This window comes from Pimephales promelas, chromosome 10 (assembly GCF_988280905.1).
Source record: "Pimephales promelas chromosome 10, fPimPro1.hap1.1, whole genome shotgun sequence".
NCBI lineage: Eukaryota > Metazoa > Chordata > Actinopteri > Cypriniformes > Leuciscidae > Pimephales > Pimephales promelas.
In genome coordinates, this window is record NC_142778.1 from 23,579,179 (window position 1) to 23,600,833 (window position 21,655).

The 21,655-nt window shown below is 37.3% G+C and overlaps 1 protein-coding gene across 1 annotated transcript in view; it reads left to right on the forward strand.

The window, feature by feature from the left end:
• Window positions 1-21,455, forward strand: part of hgfb (hepatocyte growth factor b) — a 39,901-nt gene extending 18,446 nt beyond the window's left edge. Inside the window, exons 7-18 of the mRNA XM_039650473.2 lie at window positions 145-263; window positions 1,759-1,924; window positions 2,704-2,837; window positions 6,040-6,133; window positions 7,727-7,863; window positions 13,465-13,497; window positions 13,671-13,776; window positions 14,517-14,591; window positions 15,440-15,589; window positions 15,695-15,801; window positions 16,745-16,887; window positions 17,761-21,455. Coding sequence (XP_039506407.2) covers window positions 145-263; window positions 1,759-1,924; window positions 2,704-2,837; window positions 6,040-6,133; window positions 7,727-7,863; window positions 13,465-13,497; window positions 13,671-13,776; window positions 14,517-14,591; window positions 15,440-15,589; window positions 15,695-15,801; window positions 16,745-16,887; window positions 17,761-17,943 — 1,447 coding nt within the window. The 3' untranslated portion in view covers window positions 17,944-21,455. The remainder of the gene's footprint in view (window positions 1-144; window positions 264-1,758; window positions 1,925-2,703; window positions 2,838-6,039; window positions 6,134-7,726; window positions 7,864-13,464; window positions 13,498-13,670; window positions 13,777-14,516; window positions 14,592-15,439; window positions 15,590-15,694; window positions 15,802-16,744; window positions 16,888-17,760) is intronic.
• Window positions 21,456-21,655: the final 200 nt, after the last annotated feature.

Sequence of the window (21,655 nt, forward strand, 5' to 3'; positions counted from 1 at the left end):
TGCTGGACCAGAAGCAAAGAGCATGTTATGTATTTTCTGGAGGTTATTAGAATTTTATCCTGGCTGTAAATCAAAGATGCAGGAGGACTGGGATGGTTGATATGTGGCGTGTTAAGTGTGTTCGTTTCGCCCTTCTTATGACAGGTACCCCGATAAAGGTCTAAAGGACAACTACTGCAGGAACCCAGACGGGCGCCAGAGACCCTGGTGTTTCACCACCGATCCGAGCACTCCATGGGAGTACTGTAACATCAAACAGTGCGGTGAGTCCTATGTTTAAGATGAAGAGACAGAGAAGAACAAAAAAAGACAAAAAAAAGAATGAAAAGAGGCAGAGTTTGCCAAATTTACAACTTCCTCTTCCTGTAGCCCAGACTCCCCTCTCGTTTGGGACCCTCACAGGAATGTTGTTTGTAACCGGGAGAAGAGAGAGAGGAGGGTCCACCAATAAAACTCTCTCTTCTCTCTTTCCCTTTCCTCAGCTCTTGCCCTGTCTTTTCAGGACCGTACCTCCGTGTTTATTTTTCCTCATCAGCGCAGTAGAGTGTTCCCTTATCTGCATGAGAGAAATGTGCTTGAGTTTCAAGTGCTATGTAAACCTTCCACGCTAAAGACAAAACACGCGTGTGGGTTTCAAACCCCCAGCGCGCTCAAACACACAAGCTCACAAGCGTCCAAAAACCTATTATTATAATGACACCCCCCTCCTCCTCATTGCACTGCCTCCGTTTATTTTCATTAGCAATGCAACGGCATGTTGGTTCAAGTGGGAAGCGAGACAAAAACTCAGGCGTCCAACTCTTACAGACCGAACCATGGGGGTCGCTTTTGTTTTTCAGAGCAGTTTTGGCAACCCCTCCATTGTAACCTTGAGCAAAATCATGTGACAGATTCTCAAAGATCATCATACCGGGAGACACTTTTCACCATGACAGAACGCAACTTCTTTTCAAACACCTCAGCATAATAAGCAGCTAATCAGAGTTAAACCATATATCTCACTGACGCATCTGTTTTTACAAGAAAGTGGATTTCATTCTCTTGCAGAAAGAGCATCACCATTAGTAAGACTATTTGATACTCTATAAAGCTAAACATGCTTTTAAAAATGCCATGCTCCTTTGCAGTAAACACAGCAAGACTTTAAGGCACAGAGCACCTCATTGTTTCCAATTGCTTGACCTTTGCATTTGTCTTCATGACTTTACACACCACTGCCTGAGTTAGCATTCTTTAGCGCAATAAAAAATGCTAACCTATCGTTGAATGAATAGATTTACATCACAAACGCTGGGATCCACTGTATAACTCTTCAAACTCTGACAGTGTATTGAACGCATTTGAGAGTTTAACTTTTTATCAGCAGGACGTGGCCTATTTCCCCATACCGCTATCCTCATTAGCAGACTGAAGCACTATCAGGGTATTGGAGGTAAACGTAATAACTCTGTCTCTAATGAGCATAATATATTGCAATGAGATGCATGAACAAAAACAATATATCATTCATGAAACGCTTACGTTTTACCCTAAAAAAAGCTCTGTAGGTTACTGTTGTAGCATTCGTCATGGACTTAGTGACTGCTTTGACTCATTCAGGAAGCATCTCTCTCCATTAAGCTGGACAAAGCTGTTGTTATTCCTCCCTGAAGCAGCGCTGTCTTAGCAGTTAATGGTGAATCAATGATTCAGTGTTCATCATGCCTCATTCTCTCACTCCATTTGTCTTTTTGTTTATGTTTTTCACCGTTTACTCAGATTCAGACAACGGTGGTGACGTTGACAACACAACAAGTTGTTTCCGTGGACGCGGAGAGGGATATCGTGGAACGGTTGGCATCACCCCCGAAGGAGTGACCTGTCAGAGATGGGACGCCCAGTTTCCCCATCGACACTTTTATACTCCACAGAATTATCGTTGCAAGTAAGAAAATGCTCCTATTTTTTTTATTTTATTTATTTTTTTTCATGATTATGTATTTATATATTGTTCAAATATGTGTTGGCTGGACTTCCATGCGTTTTATAAGGTGGTAGCTGGAAATTCTAATTCAGTATACAATAAACATAGGGATGCAATGATATTGGACTTCTACTTGATACCAAAAAGACGATATATACTATATAATTTTTAATCACTGACTGAATACCAAATAAAAGCTCATATTACACAAAATATATACTATATATGCCATTTTGTCAAAATAAATAATAATAAATATACAATAAAATCAAAAATTTTAAATTCTACAAGTACATTTGGGCATCAAAACATTACAACGTATATTATGAAAAAAAATGAATATAATTTATTTTATTTTTGTATTCATTTTATATTATTAAAGACGCATGCACAGTTAAATATCCAATATCAAATAATAAATATTACCAACCTGAATTATATAATAATATAACTGTATGTAACCAGTTCTGATATATTGTACATCCCCCCAAAATAAATATTTTCACCAGGTATCAGCAGGGCTTTCTGCCAGGTTCTGTAATCACTAGGAAAACCTGAATTTTTCCTCTCCCAGATTCTTGTCTGTCATCATACTGGTTTATATTTTCAAGAAATGCACATAATTCTTCAAAATCTGTAGTTTTTAACTCAATCGCAGTCTTCAACATATGCTCTGTAACAGTAACATGTGTGATGCGTGTGTATAAGCATATGATTAAAAGTACTTGTCGGCACGGCAGGGATCTCCAGGAGAACTACTGTAGGAATCCTGATGGACGTCATCTCCCATGGTGCTTCACAACTGACCCCAATGTACCTGTGGCGTTTTGCACGAACATTCCTCGCTGTGGAGTTCCAACCCCTGAACCTGAAGGTAAGAGTCTTTCACGATATATTTGTCTGATATTTATTAGAAAGCTTGACAATCCTGTTGAATGGTAGTATCATTGCAATGTTTGTAACACAAAGTACAAAACAAAGATGTACTGTATAAATTAGTGTCTGCTTGACACACACAGTCGGGTTCCATGCATTGGGAAATACACTGTTTGTGAAATACACAGGGCTACTGTTTTTTTTTTTTTTTTTTTTAATTTAGTGAAGCTACCATGGAAGGGCATTACCTTATTGGGTAGCTAATGTTTAAGAGAGTAACATGTTCTTTTCAACCATATTTGTCAGGCAGTGGATCACGATATTGTACATGAATTCTTACAGACTAATCTGAGCTCAGACAGGGACATTGATATACATATAATTACCGGTATATGTAAAATATCAGCATAAATCTAGCCTGCTCCATTGGGCTGTGATTATGGGGCATGTTTACCGAACCAGGAAAAAAAAAAATGACTCTGCCCTCAATTGGATAGACCGAATCCCGGTTAGGGATTCAGAAAAAAAAATAATAATAATCAGAAATTAATTTAAAAAAAAAAATCATCTTGTGATACAGCACTGTGGCCGCTGTAGCTTATTGGTAGAGAGAATTTCAAGTCAGTCACTGTCACCGTGTCCTTGACCAGAGACATTTAACCCTTGAATTGCTTCTGAAGTACCGTGACATGTCTGACCTTGGTTTTGCCACCTCTGTAGATGTGTATTTCTTTACTGGTGACTAACTGGTGTTAGTTATGCAAGAGTGAAAATTCCAGAACACCAGGCGGGTTTACAGACAGTGACCATAAAACCTATTGCACTTATTTGCTTTTTTTAAGAAACATGTTTATAATCTACCGGCTTGATCTTGTTTCCCATGATGTTATGGGTGGCATACTTCCAACTTTGTTTCTCTGTAACTTTTGAAGTCATGCCTTCTTTGCATATCAAAACGACCCACAAAAACCGTCCTTGACTTTGTTCTTATTAATCCTCCCCAGCAAGACATAATATCTATATAATTTCGTTTCATGATGCTCAAGAATGTCGTAGCTCTTTCTCCCTCCCCTTCTCTCTCTTTCATTTGCTCTTTCTTGGCTGTCTTGGCATCGGTACACAGTGGTCCCTGTAGTCCGATCTCCACGGCCACTAATGGGGGTTGTTTGAAACATGTGCAGGGAGCAGGAGCTGCAGTGTGGGAATGAGACAGCATGAGTCAATCATTAATCACTGCTGACAGCTTTGTGTGACTGGCAGGGCCCAGGAGATGCTTCATAGAAGGACTCGCAAAGGCGCTGATGTTAAGATCGATTTAGCTGGCGTTCCAATTGAGGCCGTTGGGATGAGCGCTCGACTTTTGTGGTGCGCTGGGAGCCCTGCTGTGTTTCCATAAGCAATGTGTTTCCACAAACCTGCTGTGTTTCTTTAAGCGCTTTGGCTTGCAGAGTTTGATCATCATTTTAGGTTAACAGTGTTTGATTAAAGGCAGAGCTCTCATTGGGATAATTACAACATCTATATTTGATCATGCTGCATTGCATTTATCTTTGACTTTTTGCATATTGTGCTTATATTTGAGGTGCTTGCTAATACTATTACTTGTACTTCGCTTAGTGGGTTTATAAAAGTGCACCTACATTAATTTTCTCTGTGCAAATTGTTTATACTGTTTGTCTATCCTTTATCTCTTTCTAAATATGTTTAATAATTGGTTTATTTTTTAACTGATTCCGCGTGAAAATAGTCTTAGCTGCTGCCGTGGCATCAAACAAATGAATACATTCTAACTTGTTACTCATCCCACAATGTTTGTGCTACGGACATGAACCACACTTCAAAACTGAATGGGTGGCTGTGTTGTAATTGTTAACTAGAAATATATAAATTTTTTAAATGTTTTCTGAAATTTAAGTTTTATATTAAGAACTTAAACTTGAAAACCCTTTTAAACGAAAAGTAGAGATGTTTCCATGCCAATTAGGTTAATGTACTAAAATTAGCCTACTTAAACTAAAAAACTGAAGTAAAAATGCATTTAAGCTAAATAGAATTATTTAAACAAAATCACAGAAGCACATAACAAAATTACTAATGTTTAAACTAAAATGAAAATGAAAAAGGAAGATATAGAAATATATATTTTTTTATAAATATTATAAGTATATAAATAATAGTAAACACTTGTGGCCGGTTGAGGAAAAATGGGTTATAACTTTTCTGAGTAGAAATAGTATTTTGGTTTATTATTATCACCATATCAAAAGCTATATCATAGCTTTTTTTGGGTTAAAAATTATCCAAAATACATATTTGAGGAAATACATAACCAGCCAGTGTTCAAAACTCTCTGCTTGCCTTAGCTCCATTCAAAACGGTAAGCTTGAAATAATGTTTTCAATTCCAGTGTTACTGTTGGATTTCCGCGGGAGATTCAAGCATGTTTTTGCGTCATTATGTGACATCTGTACACATAAAGAAGGAGTCTAAAGAAGGAGGATGTTGGAGGTGGAGATTTATAGCCTTTTCTCACAGCACTTGATATAATTAAACATATTAATTTGATGGCGGATCCAGAAAGGTTCAAACGACAATAACCAGTGACAACAGATTCACCCGCTGTATAATCCAAAAGACTTCGTTCGGACTTCAGAGTGGCTACAGAAAAAAAAAAGAGCAAAAAGAACAAAAGTGGATGTTTCTTACTTGTTCAGATGACATTTTCCGGTGAAATTTCTTATGTTGGTCATACTTCCAAAAAGAATAATCTGTGATTCTGAATGCCAGTATCCACACCGGCGTGGTGACTGACAGCTGCACACTCTCCTCAAACATTGAGTTCATCCGCACTGTGCCGTGTCGAGGGTGTTGAAGTACAACTCACGAAAGTTGATAATTCTGTGAATGACTGCAATTGCAGATTTCGAACAGAGATGGCGACAAAGAAGAAAAACACCAGACTGGAGCTTTAAACATTTATCAACCTAATATCATGAATATTACTTTTCTGAGCAATTTGATGTATAGTTTTTTTTTGCATGAACATGATTAGTGTTTGGATTGCAAGCACCCTTCACATTTTCTTCAGAAAAAACATTTTTCACAAAAGATCTTTGTGCCTACAATAAATGCACACAATAAATCCATTTTATAAATCTCTGCATCTCTTGATTTTTCTTTTTTTGTTGTTGTTATTTCAGAGTGTTATACTGGCATTGGTGACACATACAATGGCAAACGGGCAAACACTCGTTCAGGCATCCCCTGCACTCCATGGAAAGACCACAGTGAAAGGTAAAAGCTGGCCATACATGTCTAGATAATAAATAAACTTAAAGCTGACATGTATATTTAAAGTTGTCTCTGCATATTAATCTGTGAGAAAGTATTTTAGTAAGTAAAAAAATACCTCCAGCTTTAAACTGAATAAATAACAGACTCAGATTTAGACAGAAGAAATTGATTATAGTCTTTTGATATGAGCACGCACAATTTTATCTATGAATTTTGTATAGTCTAGTATTAAGCAGAACCATAATTTAGAGTGGTACAGCGCATAGTTTCAGTCATGGACATTCGCTCAGTTTCCATGGAAACCAAACTAGGTCCAACTTCCAATGCAGATCTCAAAGAAAATCCCATGATGCCTTGAGGGTCAACCGCAGCAAGTTGCCGTTAAATCGGTGATACATATACAAGACAGATGCTATGTGAAATATCTCATGCTTTTTATATGTAAACAGACAAGCTGGACCCATCAAATATGCATGCACAGTTTTAGTTACAGACATACTGGAGTGTTAAATAGCTATGGTTTATGTTCCTGCCAGGTGCGGTCTGTTTCCTTTAATGCAGTTATGGTTTTGCCTGTGTTTAATGTGAATTGGCACAGTTTTCAGTGAGCGTGTGTGTAAGTCTCAGAGGAGTTGAACAACTGCTTCCACAACAGGCCTGTGTTGTTTCTGCCATCCACACTCACCCTGAGATGTGTGGCGTTAAATAACTTCCCTGTTTTATGAACAAGTTCCAGGTCAAAGGTCGGCCTTTCCAGAACCCCCGCCAGCTCGTTGATGCAAAGCGCAGGGATTGTCAGGTTTTGTTTGTCTTCGTTGAAAAAATAAGACCCTCACAGTTTTCCGAGGAAGAAAAACACATTTTAATGGAGGACCCCCATTCTGAAGATCTCTAATTGATAATAAACATGGACCAGTTGGGGTGACTCAATTCCCAAAAATTACAGCCAGGCCAACCCAGCTGGAACGAGATTCTTTAGAGCCACCCTCTGACCCCTTTCCTCACCATGAAGACATCAAAGCCAATCGACTCCTTTATTTGGCCTGCAGCCTGTGAGCCACCACGGCCCGGTTGCAAAGGTCACTGCCGGGCAGGCATTAGGCATAGATTGTTTACATTGTACGAACCCTAGAGTAACATATCAAGAAGATCATTGGTATTATGTGTATTTGTGCTCTTCGTTGTATCACCTTTGGACTCTGGTGAACTTTTGGAGAATCGTAGCATCTTTACATCTGTGAAACTTCCTGAATCTGTCTGTTTAGCTTAGGGAAACATGTCATGAGTAATGGACAAGCTAAATACTTCACCTTGCCTCCTGAGATGAGCTCTACACAGCTGGGGTTTAAGATGAACTTATAAGAGGAAGATGTTTCTTTGGACTATTTTCTTAAGTGATTTTAGATGTATTGTCTTGTTACAAACACCGGATAGACGGTTTGATTAGTGTTAAATGACTGAATGATGCACCTGTTTTGGATGTTTATATGTAGACATGTAATGTTAATTTTCACTCTTAACACTTTAATTTGAACCTGCACATGTTCTGAAAATGTCCCGAGTTGTAATGATGAGGTTTGTTTTCATTCTCAGTAACGAAAGAGAAGTGGACTTGCTGACGGCTGAACAGGCGGGGAACTTCTGCAGAAACCCAGACAAGGACAAACACGGCCCGTGGTGTTATACTAACAGCTCATCCATCCCGTGGGACTACTGCTCTCTCAAACCCTGTGAGTGAGCAACACACGTCTGTGCTGACATTACAAACTGATTGAGACCTCTGGGTTCACTAAAAGTGCTACTTGAAACGTGAAGAGATGAACACATGCTGCTTTAGGCTTATTTTGAACAGTCTACCTCGTCGTACAATAACCGGAGGTTGGAGCAGAACTTAGAAATGTACAAAAAAAAAAAACAATACAAAACGTAAATGGTTACTTCTACTTCACTAAATTTTGAAAAGCTAAATATTTTTTTAATCAGACACACTCCCAAGACCATTTTTATTTATGACCGCAAACCTTTATGTGGCTTGATTATAATAATGTAGAGGTAAGCCATTTGTTTGAATCAGTTAATTATAATGACCTAGTTTGTGTCAAAAATGGGTCTGAACAATTAGTAAAAAAAAAAACTTTGTGAAAAATCACAAATATTTCCGTCAGTTACACAACTCACACGCTGACTTGATTGTAGTTGTTCTTTAGTTATCTACGGTTTAACAGATTGTCTAATCTTTGAAGAAACCTTCTCACCAAGGCTGCACTTTAACTGTTTTCAAATTTACTACATTTTAAAATAGAATTTAATTTCAGTGATGGCAAAACTGAATTTTCAACATCATTACTCTAATCTTCAGTGACATATGATCATTTAGAAATCATTTTAATATGCTAGCCTCAAACAACTTTTCTTCTTATTATCAATGTTTCAAAAAGTTGTGTTGCTTAATATTGTTGTGGAAACAATGACTACGTTTACATGCAGCCAATAATCCGTTCAAAACCGGGATATTAGCAATAACCCGGTCGCAAACGGCCATGTAAACACCGGCAAAAACCCGAATATGCTCATATCCCGGATTTTAAAAACCGGGATATTATACCTGGGGTACCCCTTTTCTAACCCGAATTTTTGGTCATGTAAACGTGTATCGGCATATCCCCATAGTGATTTGTGTTCTGCGCATGTTCTATTCGCAAGGAATCTTGGTCTTTTGAGTAGAGAAACTTCTCTGCGCATACAAAAATCCGCGTGCCGTATACCGGAAGTAAACATGGCGAGACCAGGCGAAACACAGCATAGCATACTTTTGGAGCGAGGTCAGTAACTTTACCAGCATCAAAGCGCAAACAAAGGTGATCGCTATCTGCCCCGAACTATTCATTATCCGTGTGCTGCTGTTGTTGTTGTCTTTGGATACAGGAAGAAGAATCGGAAATGATGCATATTGCGTCTTAAGTTTGTCCCAACCGCGCCGTTTACATCGGGTTATTGCAATTCCACGTATCGGTCTTTGTCAGACACGTGGGTTTGAAGAGATTATGAGAGTAGAGATAACAAGTAAATAACTCGCAAAACTGCAGAAGCACAAGAAAACTGAGAAAATGCCGTACCGCAATAAACTCGATAAATATGGCAGGTACCGTTTTTGGAGAAATTGTCCATTCAGAACATAGATCCACATATGAGCTCAGCTGACTGCAGCAATTTGGAGTGCTGATCCCGCATTGCTTTCTCATCCTCATACTTGGGCATTGTCAACATCTTGTTTATGGTATAAGCGCATATAACATTACCAGTGAACAATTTAAAAACTATACATCTCTTAAAGCCCGCGGGCCAAGTTACTGTATCCTTTGGAAGGAATGTAAATAAATCCTGTAAAGTTAGTAACAGCAAAGATAGGTTTGCTGTATTGATGATGTTGATAGTGTCATGTTAAGGATGGTTTATTTTGGAAAAAAAGAATGAAAAAAAAATCAATTCTCCAACAACAGAATACCCCAGCATCGATACCTTACAAATGGCAGCTACGCCCATTATGCCCATTTTTACGCTACGTTTTCTCTCTGCTCACGCATGTAAACAGGTTATTCCTAATGTTTCAGAAACCCGAATAGTGACCTTAACCCGACCATAACCTGAAAATTGGCTGCATGTAAACATAGTCAGTGATACATGATTGTTTAGGATTATTTGATGAATAGAAAGTTCAAAAGAACAGCATTTAGTTGAGATTCGTTGTATTCGTTCACTGAATCAGTTGGAGTAGTTATGGAGTTAAAGGGTTAGTTCACCCAAAAATGAAAATTCTGTCAGTATTTACTCACCCTCATGTTGTTCCAACCCCGTAAGACCTTCGTTCATCTTCGGAACACAAATTAAGATATTTAAGATATTAAGATCGCTCCTGCATACAGTCCATAGGCTTCTTGAGGGACTGGCTCTTGCTGTCCTCGAAAAGTCATTAAAGACATCGTTAAAATAGTCCAAGTGACTACAGGGGCTCAATGTTAAGTTTATCAAACGACGAGAACACTTTTGTGCGCAAAAAAACAACAAAAATAACGACTTTATTTCAACTATTCGTTTATTTCTCCCTCTGCGCGAGTCAGGTTACTAGTTTAATAGCGTAAGCTTCTGTTATTGTACGTCACACGCATCACACACACATGACCAGCGTCGGCCAATAGTGAGCCTACGTGTGACGTAGCTCTACGCAATCACACTACGTTAACTGACTTACAGGCTCATGGAGAAGGAAGTGAATAGTTCAAATAAAGTCGTTATTTTTGTTGTTTTTTTGCGCACAAAAGTGTTCTCGTCGTTTGATAAACTTAAGATTGAGCCACTGAAGTCACTTGGACTATTTTAACGACGTCTTTAATGACTTTTCGGGGACAGCAAGAGCCAGTCCCTCAAGAAGCCTATGGACTGTATGCAGGAGCGATCTTAATATCTTAAATATCTTAATTTGTGTTCCGAAGATGAACGAAGGTCTTACGGGGTTGGAACAACATGAGGGTGAGTAAATACTGACAGAATTTTCATTTTTGGGTGAACTAACCCTTTAAGAACTCGTTCATAGCATTTAACCGCTCACACATTTTGATGTTGGAAGTTTTGTACTTAAGGGGGTCATATAATGCCATTTTTATACAAGTTAATATGAATGTTTTAATTAAAACTTCTCATTAGTGTTGTACGAAAACACTAATTTTACCTGGTCAAAAACAGAACTGTTTTCAGCACGCCGTTTGCCTTTAAATGATAATGAGCATCACTCACTCCGCCCCTCTGTTCTGCGGGCGTGTTGACACAATGCACATGGAGTGTTGCCTTGACAACATTTGCGGGTATATTTTAGAGAAAGAATGGCAGCAGGAGTGTCTAAGGACACATCTGTGCAACCGTATCAATTTGAACCAGAGTCGCAACCGGAACAAAATGACGGCCACAAAGAAGTTTGACAATTATGGCTCGAACAGGATGTTTCTAAATGGTTGTTTAATGTAATGTCACTTTGATCTATTTTTGTATGCACTGGCAGGGTAGAGAAGTGAGGTACAAACGCTATGTTTACACTGATGTATTTGTTAGTTCATTGACAGATTGACGTTACAACTAATGGTGATGAAAAACGTTTTTTTTTTTTTTTCGCGATTTGCAACAATTAATATAAAGGTTAATTAAACTTTACACTTCTGGAGGTGCAGAGGGAAAATAAATAGTTGCAACTTGCCACCGATTCTTTTTTTAGGAGCAGCTTCTTAGCAAAACCAGCTTTATACTGACCCACATTATATAAAGCAGTCTGGTGAAAAATGATTTGTGCAAACATGACAATTGAGGTTGCTTGTGGGGAAACAAAAACCGCAAGCAACTCTCTTCGAAAACAAAACTCAGCCACTTTGTCTTTAGCGGTTCGGATTTATGGACATCAAAATGACAGTGTTCGTTATTACACCCAAGAACAGAATACCACAATCGCTTAGACACCATTCTGCTCCAGCATATCAACAATGACGAACTATGATGACAGCTTGCTGAGGGCGGCGATGTGTTGAAACGCTGCTGTCAATCAACAATCGTGGGAAGGGCATCCGTTTTTTTGACGTCACAAAAACGAACGACTTAATTTGAGGCAGGGGAAAACATATAAGGACATTAAAATAAAAACACTGGATGGATTTTTATCATTATATGATGGTTGTGTACAGGCACTGCTAACGCACATTTCAGTACAGTCAACTTACAGTACAGTAAAAGTGCATGTACCATTATATGACCCCTTTAAGTTTAACCTTGTGCATCCATTAAAAAAAGTTACACATAGGTAAAAAGAGGACAAAAATGTCATAAAAATGTGACGCTTTGGAGCACAGACTTAAGTTTGGTATCATTTTAAAGAAGACCCTTTGCAGATTATTGCTGAAGTAAAAAAAATAATAATAAGTAAATCCAAAAAAAAGTTATATAGGTATAAGTTTATGAAAATTATTTATAAAATAATATTTTATATAAAATATATATTTTTTAAATCAGGTTGAACTCAAAACTACAATAAAATCAAAGCCATAAATCTAAATAGGTTGTGTTCCAAATTTGAGGATGATATCTCAAAAAATGAGCTTTCGGTAACAGTTTGTTTGGGCGTAGTAACATATTTTCCCCATTGGGTCCCAGCAAAACCCCACTGGAGCTCACAGTGATTGGATATGAATTTGCAGTTTTTCTCTCTCAGTCTGACAAACACACACATGCGCACACACACATATTTTTTTTTATAACACACATACTAACCACACTCTGACATCCATACCAACACACCCACACAAATATTGTTGCATAATTTATCCAGTTGGCTCTATAGTATGCCGAACTAGAAAACAGGAATAAAGCGACATTTGTTTTATAGGCCAAACTTAAAAAAAATGACACCATCTGATAAAAAATAGTAAAAAATAAAAATTTGAAGCCTTGCCATAAGAATGAAAGCCTCTTAACAAAGATTGCATAATTTTATAGTTAACTGAACCGGGGATTAAAAATTGCAGTTTTAATGGGTTTCAATGGGGACATTTTTGTCCAAAAGGGGCTGAGAGGGAGTATTTTTTGTACCTAATGCAAAAAATATTTTTTTAAGAAAATGACGGTGAAATAGTAAAATTCCAATAAAAATACACACCTGTGCCAAGTTTTTTGCAGTTAGCTTTAACACAGGCAAGGTGATCAAAAAAACAAAACTGAAAAGGACAAAAATTTCCACAAGGATGCACAAGGGTTAAGCAATGTTGCTAACTTTCTGTAAAGTTTCTAATAAAGTATGACTATTGAGTTGTTTTTACAATGCAGACAATAACCATATTTTTGACCATTATGTATGCTCTATCGTATAGCCTTTCTTTTGACTTGCGCTCTCATCACTGACACCGCAGACTTGTATTGAGAGTGTAGGCCATGTGTTATGAATCTACATGCGGCACATCAATCACTCACCCACACATGCGCACACACTTTCCACAGAGGCTTCAGTTTAATTAAAGAGTGTAAAGTCCAGGTGGCTCGGACTGTCAGCACTTCCTCTGTCTCTGTCACACTCTCACTCACATGTATAAGTTAAGTTTCAGTGCTGTGCAGGTCTAACTGGTCCCACATGCTCATGCTGGACCAAGACTAGACCTGTGCTAAAGACCTCACACACACTTTCACTCAAATTATACTCTAAACAGCCATCACACTGGTGACCATTTCTTCTTTTCATTTCTCATACCTATTCATTGCTTAGAACAAAAATAAGCTTCCTGTTCCTTTTCCTTCCTTTTTAGGTGAGCCCTCACATAACAATCTGCCACAAAAAGGTAATCACATCCTTCAAATGTTGTTAGGCTATGCAAGTTTCCAGCTGATATTCTTTCGTTTCAGATGACATTAGAAAGATTATTTCATAAACACATTTATGCATTTGTATGTTTTGCTGTATGCTAACAAATCCATGTCTGCGCTCATTTTGTCTTTTCATTTCTCTTCACAGATGAGGTTACAAAGACATCATGTTTTGTTCACAAGCAGGTGAGAATTGTCGGTGGCGGGCCTGTCCCGATTAAAGAAGGCAGTTGGATGGTCAGCATACAGAGAGGGTAAGCAATTTGCAAAACATGTAGGTAATTTTGAAATAATATAATTCACAAACACGCTGGTGTTCTAAGAATTGGTAACTCAAGACTAACCCATGTGTATTTTTTTAAAGGTAAAGAATAAGCATGTGATTTTGTTAGACTTCATTCACTACAAAGCATTTTTATATATATATCCTGCTTAAAATTATATAATGTAACAACAAACCAAGACATTTTCATAAAGTAATGATTATTTTCATGTCTACTCCTCTGAGTTGAATCATGATGACAATAGCATTTGCTGTTGATATGGCATCAAAGAAAGAAAGAAACAACTAAAAATAGCAGTACACTATTAATCTTCACTATTAACATTAATATTAATGTTGTAACAAACCCCTAAATTTAAGGATTAAACGTGAGCATAGAATTAATATTTTAGCATTATATGTTTACTGATTTATTAATGTGTGATACATTTAAGTTTTTCCAATATATTTAGAATAAGTTACAGTAATATTACAATGAAAGTGAACAGTATTCACTTTCTTTAAATCATGAAATAAATATACACATTTTCTGTTTTCTTAAAAAGCCCATAGCAGGCAGATTAAATTCCCTCCAAAAAAAGTGCAGTTATCTATGATGTCAGTGTTCGCACAGCTTCTCAGAAGTAAAGCCCTGCGCTGTCATGTTTTATAATGTGAGAGAGTCATATGTTTGGAGATGCGTCACTGTCTTGTGTCTCTCGGTCTCTTCAGGAGCACTCACTGGTGCGGAGGTTCTCTGGTCAGGGAGGAGTGGGTGCTGACAGACAGACAGTGCTTCTCGTCATGGTAATTATCTCCAGCCTTGCTGCACAGTCACTGTCATCCCCTGCCTGTGACCTCTGGATTCTCCGGGTCACAAGGTCAATTATCAGCGGGCTTCCAGGATTTGTCTCGTCCATGTAACTCAACAAATCAAAGCTGCGGATGTTTTTAGAACATGCATCTCTTGGCTTGAGACATCCATTTATCTACGTATCCACAAAAGAATTTTCATTATAGAGGTCATTTAATGGAGAATCAAGCTTAGCTTGTTCTTTTTTAAAAGCAGTTTGCGTGTAGATGAAAATATACTGTAACATGCTGCCAAGGACTAAAAAAAGGCCATTTATGCTGGCTTATTCTGAACATAAAAAATAATAATAATTGAGCATTAGAAATGTCAAAATTATGACATACTAAATCGAAATTATGACTTTAAAAGATTTCAATAAAATCTGCCACCATGCAGCCACATCCGTTTTGTTCTTCCTGCGCCAAAGCTTGGTTTTGCTTAAAATCCTTTCAAGAGTGCATTCGCTCTTAGCTATTCCATGCCATTCCGCTTATTTAATAATTTTCATCATTACTAGCTAAAACCACGTTTAAGACTTTTATAGTGACATTTTGTAAGTCTTAATTTCGACTCTTTATTCTAAAAATGTTTTTTTTTTTTTTTTTCTTATGTGGCGGGAATGGGCTTCCATACAAAGGGGAAGTTTTAAAAACACGGGAGAAATAGTAGAAAATGGGCATAAAAAATGTAAACTATATATATATATATATATATGATATGACCTTAAAGAGAAACTAACTGTATTCAAATATTTTTGCCCGAAACTTGAAACTCTAATTTTATCATATGCTTTTTCCCTCAGCGTGCCGGACCTATCAGAGTACAGAGTTTGGCTTGGTATATCCCACTTGAACGAATCGGGTGAGAATGACTTTCACAGACAGGAGAGGAGAATCTCGCACGTCATATGTGGCCCCGAAGGCTCTAGTCTCGCCCTTCTCCGACTGACTCGGTAAGACCTGTCGATTAATCAATATGTGTATCAATAATCTATTCCACGTCTGATCTTATTCCTTTGTTGTTGATGAAATTACCTCTCTCTTCCTATTTCACACAGCCCTGCGCTTATAAGAGAGCGTGTCAGAACTATTCAGCTGCCCGTGGCTGATTGCAGCATTCAGGAGAACACCATATGCTCTGTGTATGGCTGGGGTGAGACCAAAGGTAGGTTCAACTTAAGAACTAGTCTTCAGAGACTCCCCACCACCTGACAACTTTGCAGGCACACAACATTGCTTTCATGCTCCGACTTAACAACCTCTCAGGCCCTGTCCCAAGTGTCACACTTCATCTGCAATTTTCAGTCTTGTGGACTTACAGTGGCTGCATGTCTGTTAAGTCCATGAGATCGCAGAGCGTCCCATTTGTCATTTTAGGTTTTAGAAGGGTGCTTGTAAGCACCCCCTTTGCAGACAATATGCGTCCTCGATGCACAATTTTGCCGAGCTTGCACTGATGCAAGCTCTACAGCAGACTTCTTCCCAATCAAAATGGCGTTACATCAGGACAGTGTGGACTTGTAGGAAGACCACGAGTGCTTAGGGTGCCATTTGGGACAGGGCCTCAGTGCCCATCTCATAGACAGACAATTGGGTACAGAGCACCAGCCTCAGTAAATGTTGTTGCTAACAATTCAACGCCATTCTCGTCTCTGATGTTTTAACATTCAGCTTCAGTTGACCATAAAGTTTGGTTCAAAGTTTGGTTGTGAATCTATTACCTAAACTTGGGTGCACAGTAAGGGACAACACTCAAATAAATTTTAAAAATGGGTACTGAGTTGATAAAAAAAAAAAAAAAATCCAGTAAAAAGTGCCAAAAATGCTCCAAATATTTAAAATGAGAGCAAAAAAAACCCCCATCCTCTTCAGAGTTCTAGTTTTGTTGCCAAGCAATAACAATAATTAACAATATTAAACAGCGTCCAAAAGTATTCACGTTGATGATGAAAGCATTTTGGAAGTGATTTGCAGTTTGGAGCTACATGTACAGTAACAGAATGAAAGCAGGGCGATTGAAGGCACATATCCATATTCAAGCAAACATGCCAAGTGAGAAAACTTGCATTCTGTAGCTTATCTAATAGATGCTTTTCTGTCTTTTTTAGGCACTGGACATGAGGGGACATTGAAAAGGGTTCATCTGCCTATAGTGAGCAACGAACGATGCCAGCAGCTTCACAAAGGGACTCTTCCGATAACTAGTTCTAAACTGTGTGCTGGTGGCAGAAGGGATGAAGGAGTGTGTGAGGTGAGTTTATTCATAAAACTTACTCTGCAGAATAGACTGCTCAAAAGTTTGGCGTCTGTACGTTTTTTTTTTTGTTTTTAAATAAAGTATTGCCAATATTTAGAAAGGATGCATTAAATTGGTCAAAAGTGACAGCAAAAAACTTCTACAATTCTGTTTCAAATACATGTACTGAACTTTCTATTCCTAAAAGAATCTTGAAAGTCGCATGGTTTCCACAAAATAGTATACAGTACAACTGTTTTGTACAGTACAACATTGATTATAATAAGAAATGTTTCTTGAGCACAAAATCAGGGTATTAGAATTATTTCTGAAGGATCATGGGACACTGAAGGCTGGAGTAATAATTTCTACATTTTCTACAATTCTACATTTCAATTCAAACCGTTCTTTTAAATTTTAATAATATTTCACAATATTACTATTTTACTGTATTTTTAATAAATTAATGCAGCCTTGCTGAGCATAAGAGTGTTCTTTCTAAAACATTTTAAAATATTACCGACCCCAAACTTTTGATCAGTAGAGTATGTCTTAGACACACTGTAAACAAATATTGTTTGTTTAACTTAAAAAATTAAGTAACCTGGTTGCCTTAAAATATTAAGTTGATTGAACTGGAAAAAGTAAGTTAATACAATGAAGGAGATTGATTTAATCATCAGAAACTCAAAATAATAAGTTATCTGAACTAAATAAATTATTTAAGTTGATTTGACAAAAGAAAAAATGTTGTGATTAACAAATCTTGAAAATATTTTTTTTACAGTGCAGTTTATCTAAATTGCTTCCATCTTCTACCTTTGTTACACTTTGGATGTGTTTCTAGATATTCATTTTTGTCCTATTGCTTTTCTTTCATGCTCACAGAAAGACTATGGCGGCCCTCTAGTATGCCAAGAGAGTAACAGTAAAGTCATTGTTGGAGTGAGCATAAACGGCAGAGGATGTGCCCGACACAACCGACCGGCCATTTTCGTGAATGTGGCCTTCTATACAGGGTGGATTCATAAAGTGTTCAAAAATTATCCAAACTCAGAACTAAACAACTGATGAAGAACATTTTAAGACCACACAAGCAGGATCGGACATACGATCTAATATATAAGAACGAAATACAGAATCTGCATAAATCCGACAGTTTATTTCTTGATTTAAGGATCATCTGAACATCTATTGTTGAAAAAAATTCTTGAGAACTTTCCCAGCTTGGCCATGAAACATATATTCAGAAACTACTCAAAAAGCTAAAACTGAGCTAAAACACCTAATAATGCCAGAACCGCAGAGCAGAGTCTCTAAAGGCTAAATTCGCAACTAGCCATACGGAAAGATAAAGACTACTGGACCAAAGTGCGGACAAGTAGCAGAATCTGTTTCAAGAATGAAACTCAATTCCTGGCATCCAACCAAAAACCTCAAGTCCTCAAAGAGAAATCATGCTGCAGTGTGCTACAAAGCATTCATATGTATGTTCAACCCACACATTGCCCATCAAACTAAGTATCTGGACTTCAGTTGGGATATTGGATTTAGAGACCTAACCAACGTTTAAGTCTGGATTCAGACCAGGACTTGAAATATGGATCCAAACTTTTGAGGTCCCAACAGGAATCAGCCGTTCCCTCGTTTAAAAGAGCTCAAAGTTGACCGACGTACCCGCTACATATTTCGGGCCACTCCTCATCGAGAAAGAGGGCTGTTATGATTATAAGTACTTGTTGATATAAAAACCCTCATTAACGGTGTCATTCAAAAAGCCCCCCCGATAAAGTATTAGCTGTTAGCTGTTAGCATAGCGTGTGCAGACTAAATGTAGAATATCTTATGGGTAAAAGTATACACAGAAGGCTTTTTTTAACGTTTATGCTCCTGATAATACTTGAAAACACACATGAGAAGAGGTCACTGTTTCCTTCAATAACACCTCCTCATGTCACCGTTACAGATCGTCATTTCTTCAACGTTGGTGTTTATATAGTCAAAGGTGTTCCATCCATTTCCACTGTTGATATTTCGTCCACACGCCTGAACAAAGATGACATGACCTGCTTGTAATGACATGCAGCAAAAAAAAAAAAAAAAAAAAAATCGCACTTGTCATAACATATCAGCATCCGAGGTTCCCATACACTATGTTTGGTTTAGAGCGGAATTCAGAGGAGGATTTGAAAATGTGTGTTGTAAATACTGTGGTCATGGGAGTGGGGTAATCACTCCCAGTTCTTTTTGTAGGTCTCATAGACCTTTATAAGATGTTAGGGGACAGTGGCCTCCTCCATCCCAGTGCCGTAATGTGTGCTCATTGGGTGGTTTTATATATTTGTAAATATATCAGCATTAACTCCAAATGCACATTGTGTCAGTGTATTGTTGTTTAACACAAGAACGAGTGGAATATTTTTTACGTTCATTGAATGGAGCGTGTGTGTGATTGCGTGCAATGCTGCAAAGATGCATTGAACATGAAAAGTGCACCTCTGCAGGACAGAGAGCAAAGCGAGCCACATCAGGAATAAAGGGCGGTTAATATGTACAGATTAACTTAGCTGTTATTCAGATCAGAGCCCTTTGTAAGATAAATCCGAGTGATTTTCTTTCTTGTGTGGTCTTGGATCGCTCATTCCGCGAGCGCCTCGTTCTCTCACGCTGGCCTGCCTCCAAAAACAATCAACTTGGGAAATTACCTCCAAAAATCATGTCGGCTTAAACAAATAGCTCTCTGAGTGATGGCTCGTAAGTGTTTGTATTCCAACCACTCCCGATGCTAATTATGTTGGTTAAAATGAAGGATGAGTTTAATTTGTCCTGAGGCACAAGTCCTTATGTAAGGACGTTGTTGAACACATTGAGATTAGTGTTACTAAAGCACAAGACAAGGCAAAAGAGTCCTTTAGTGTTATCTCATTTGGCTTTAACGTTGATCAGAACAAATGTTTTCTTTTTTGTTTTCGTGTTGTTATGATGGAACAATACAAAACCTGTGTTTAAGGAAACCTAGAAGCTGCTGGAAGATGAAGCGGCTTTTTAAGGAATGGGGACAAATTCAATCGCAGTGTTTTGGTGCGAAACTTGTGTCGCATTCCCTAAGCAGGTGATTTCCATTATTTTTAGTGCAAACATTCTCCTTTTACGTATATGCAAATTCGGCTCATTTAGCAGTGTGCGTCATTCACGAATCTCACCAATATTTGCCTATCGCAATTAACCTCCCGGTATGACAGCAAACTCAATTTAATTGTCATTTCAAGAGATGTGTGTACATTCTCTCACTGAATGCACATCGCAGGACAAATTTTGTTTGCACTCTTACTTCATTTACATAATTCTTTTAGTGAGTCAGTAGCTAAAACATATGGAAATGTACCAGGTACTTTTTGTAAATCATGCTTTTGGTAAAAACATTATGTTGAGATCATTATTATTATGAGATAAACAATTAGATAAAGTCTAAATTATGGGATAAATAGTTATGACAAAAATGTTTAATTATGAGTTACATTTGAGATGAAGTCTAATCTGGTATAAAAAAAAGCTTTAAATTATGGCAAACTAAGTTATAATTATGACAGTCAAAATTATCTCAAGAAATCATTTGCCTTAATTGGACTTTTTTTTGTAAAAGATGTACCTATTATTTCATAAAATTAGATAAAGTCTAAATTATGGGATAAAAAGTAATGACAAAAATGTTTTATTATGAGTTACATTTGAGATGAAGTCTAATCTGATATAAAAAAGCTTTAAATTATGGCAAATTAAGTTATAATTATGACAGTCAAAATTATCTCAAGAAATCATTTGAATTAATTGGACTTTTTTTGTAAAAGATGTACCTATTATTTCATAATATTGATTTTTTTTTTTTCATTTTGACTATTTATATCATAATTCTGACTTTTCATCACATACACTTTTTAAGTAACAAATATGACATATTATATTATTTTGGTTTCAGTTTATTTTGATGGTTCCTTTAACATATTCTGTTGACTATAAGTAACGTTGCACCTACATGACTTCTTACTCTCATTTTTAGTATTAATAGACAGGTAGGGTTAGAGATAGAGTAATTTTGCATGCACTTGCAAAGTTACTTATAGTTAATAGAATGTATTTTAGAGGACCATCAAAATAAAGTGTTACCATATTTTTTTTGTCATAATTATGATTTACCAAAGCACATTTTTCCCCCTTGTGTCAAAAATGGGCTTCCAAAAATGCAACCAAAACAAAAAAAAGACAGGCAGTGTGCGCTTAAACTCTGAATTCCTCCCTGTGTGTCTGAAAAGGCCTGTGGTCGATCAGAGTTCATGTGTATTTGATCGGTTGCTCCTCTCTCTGATGTTTGTATGTGAGAAAGACAGGTGTCTTATTTTTGAATGTATATTAAGCTGCTACGGACAATGTAAAGTTGTAAAATGTTGTCTATGTACAGTATGTTTAATGTCTCACATATTCATGTACAGTAATATTCATACTCAATGTATTATTCACCTCTTACTCCGACAAAAGTATTTATCATGCCTGTGTTTGTGTTTATTAAAATATATGATGTGCCTTTACTTCTGCATATCTGGCAAGTATCTCTCAAACAGCAATAATATAGATGACGAGAATAATAATAATTGAAAAAAAAATAATACTTTCCCCACACATCACTGAAACTGGAAAGTTTTTGCTCACTTGATAGGTGGAAATATTTGAGTATGTCTCCCAAGTGCTTTAGATTTGAGATTTTCCTCATCATTTAGCAGATGCCCTG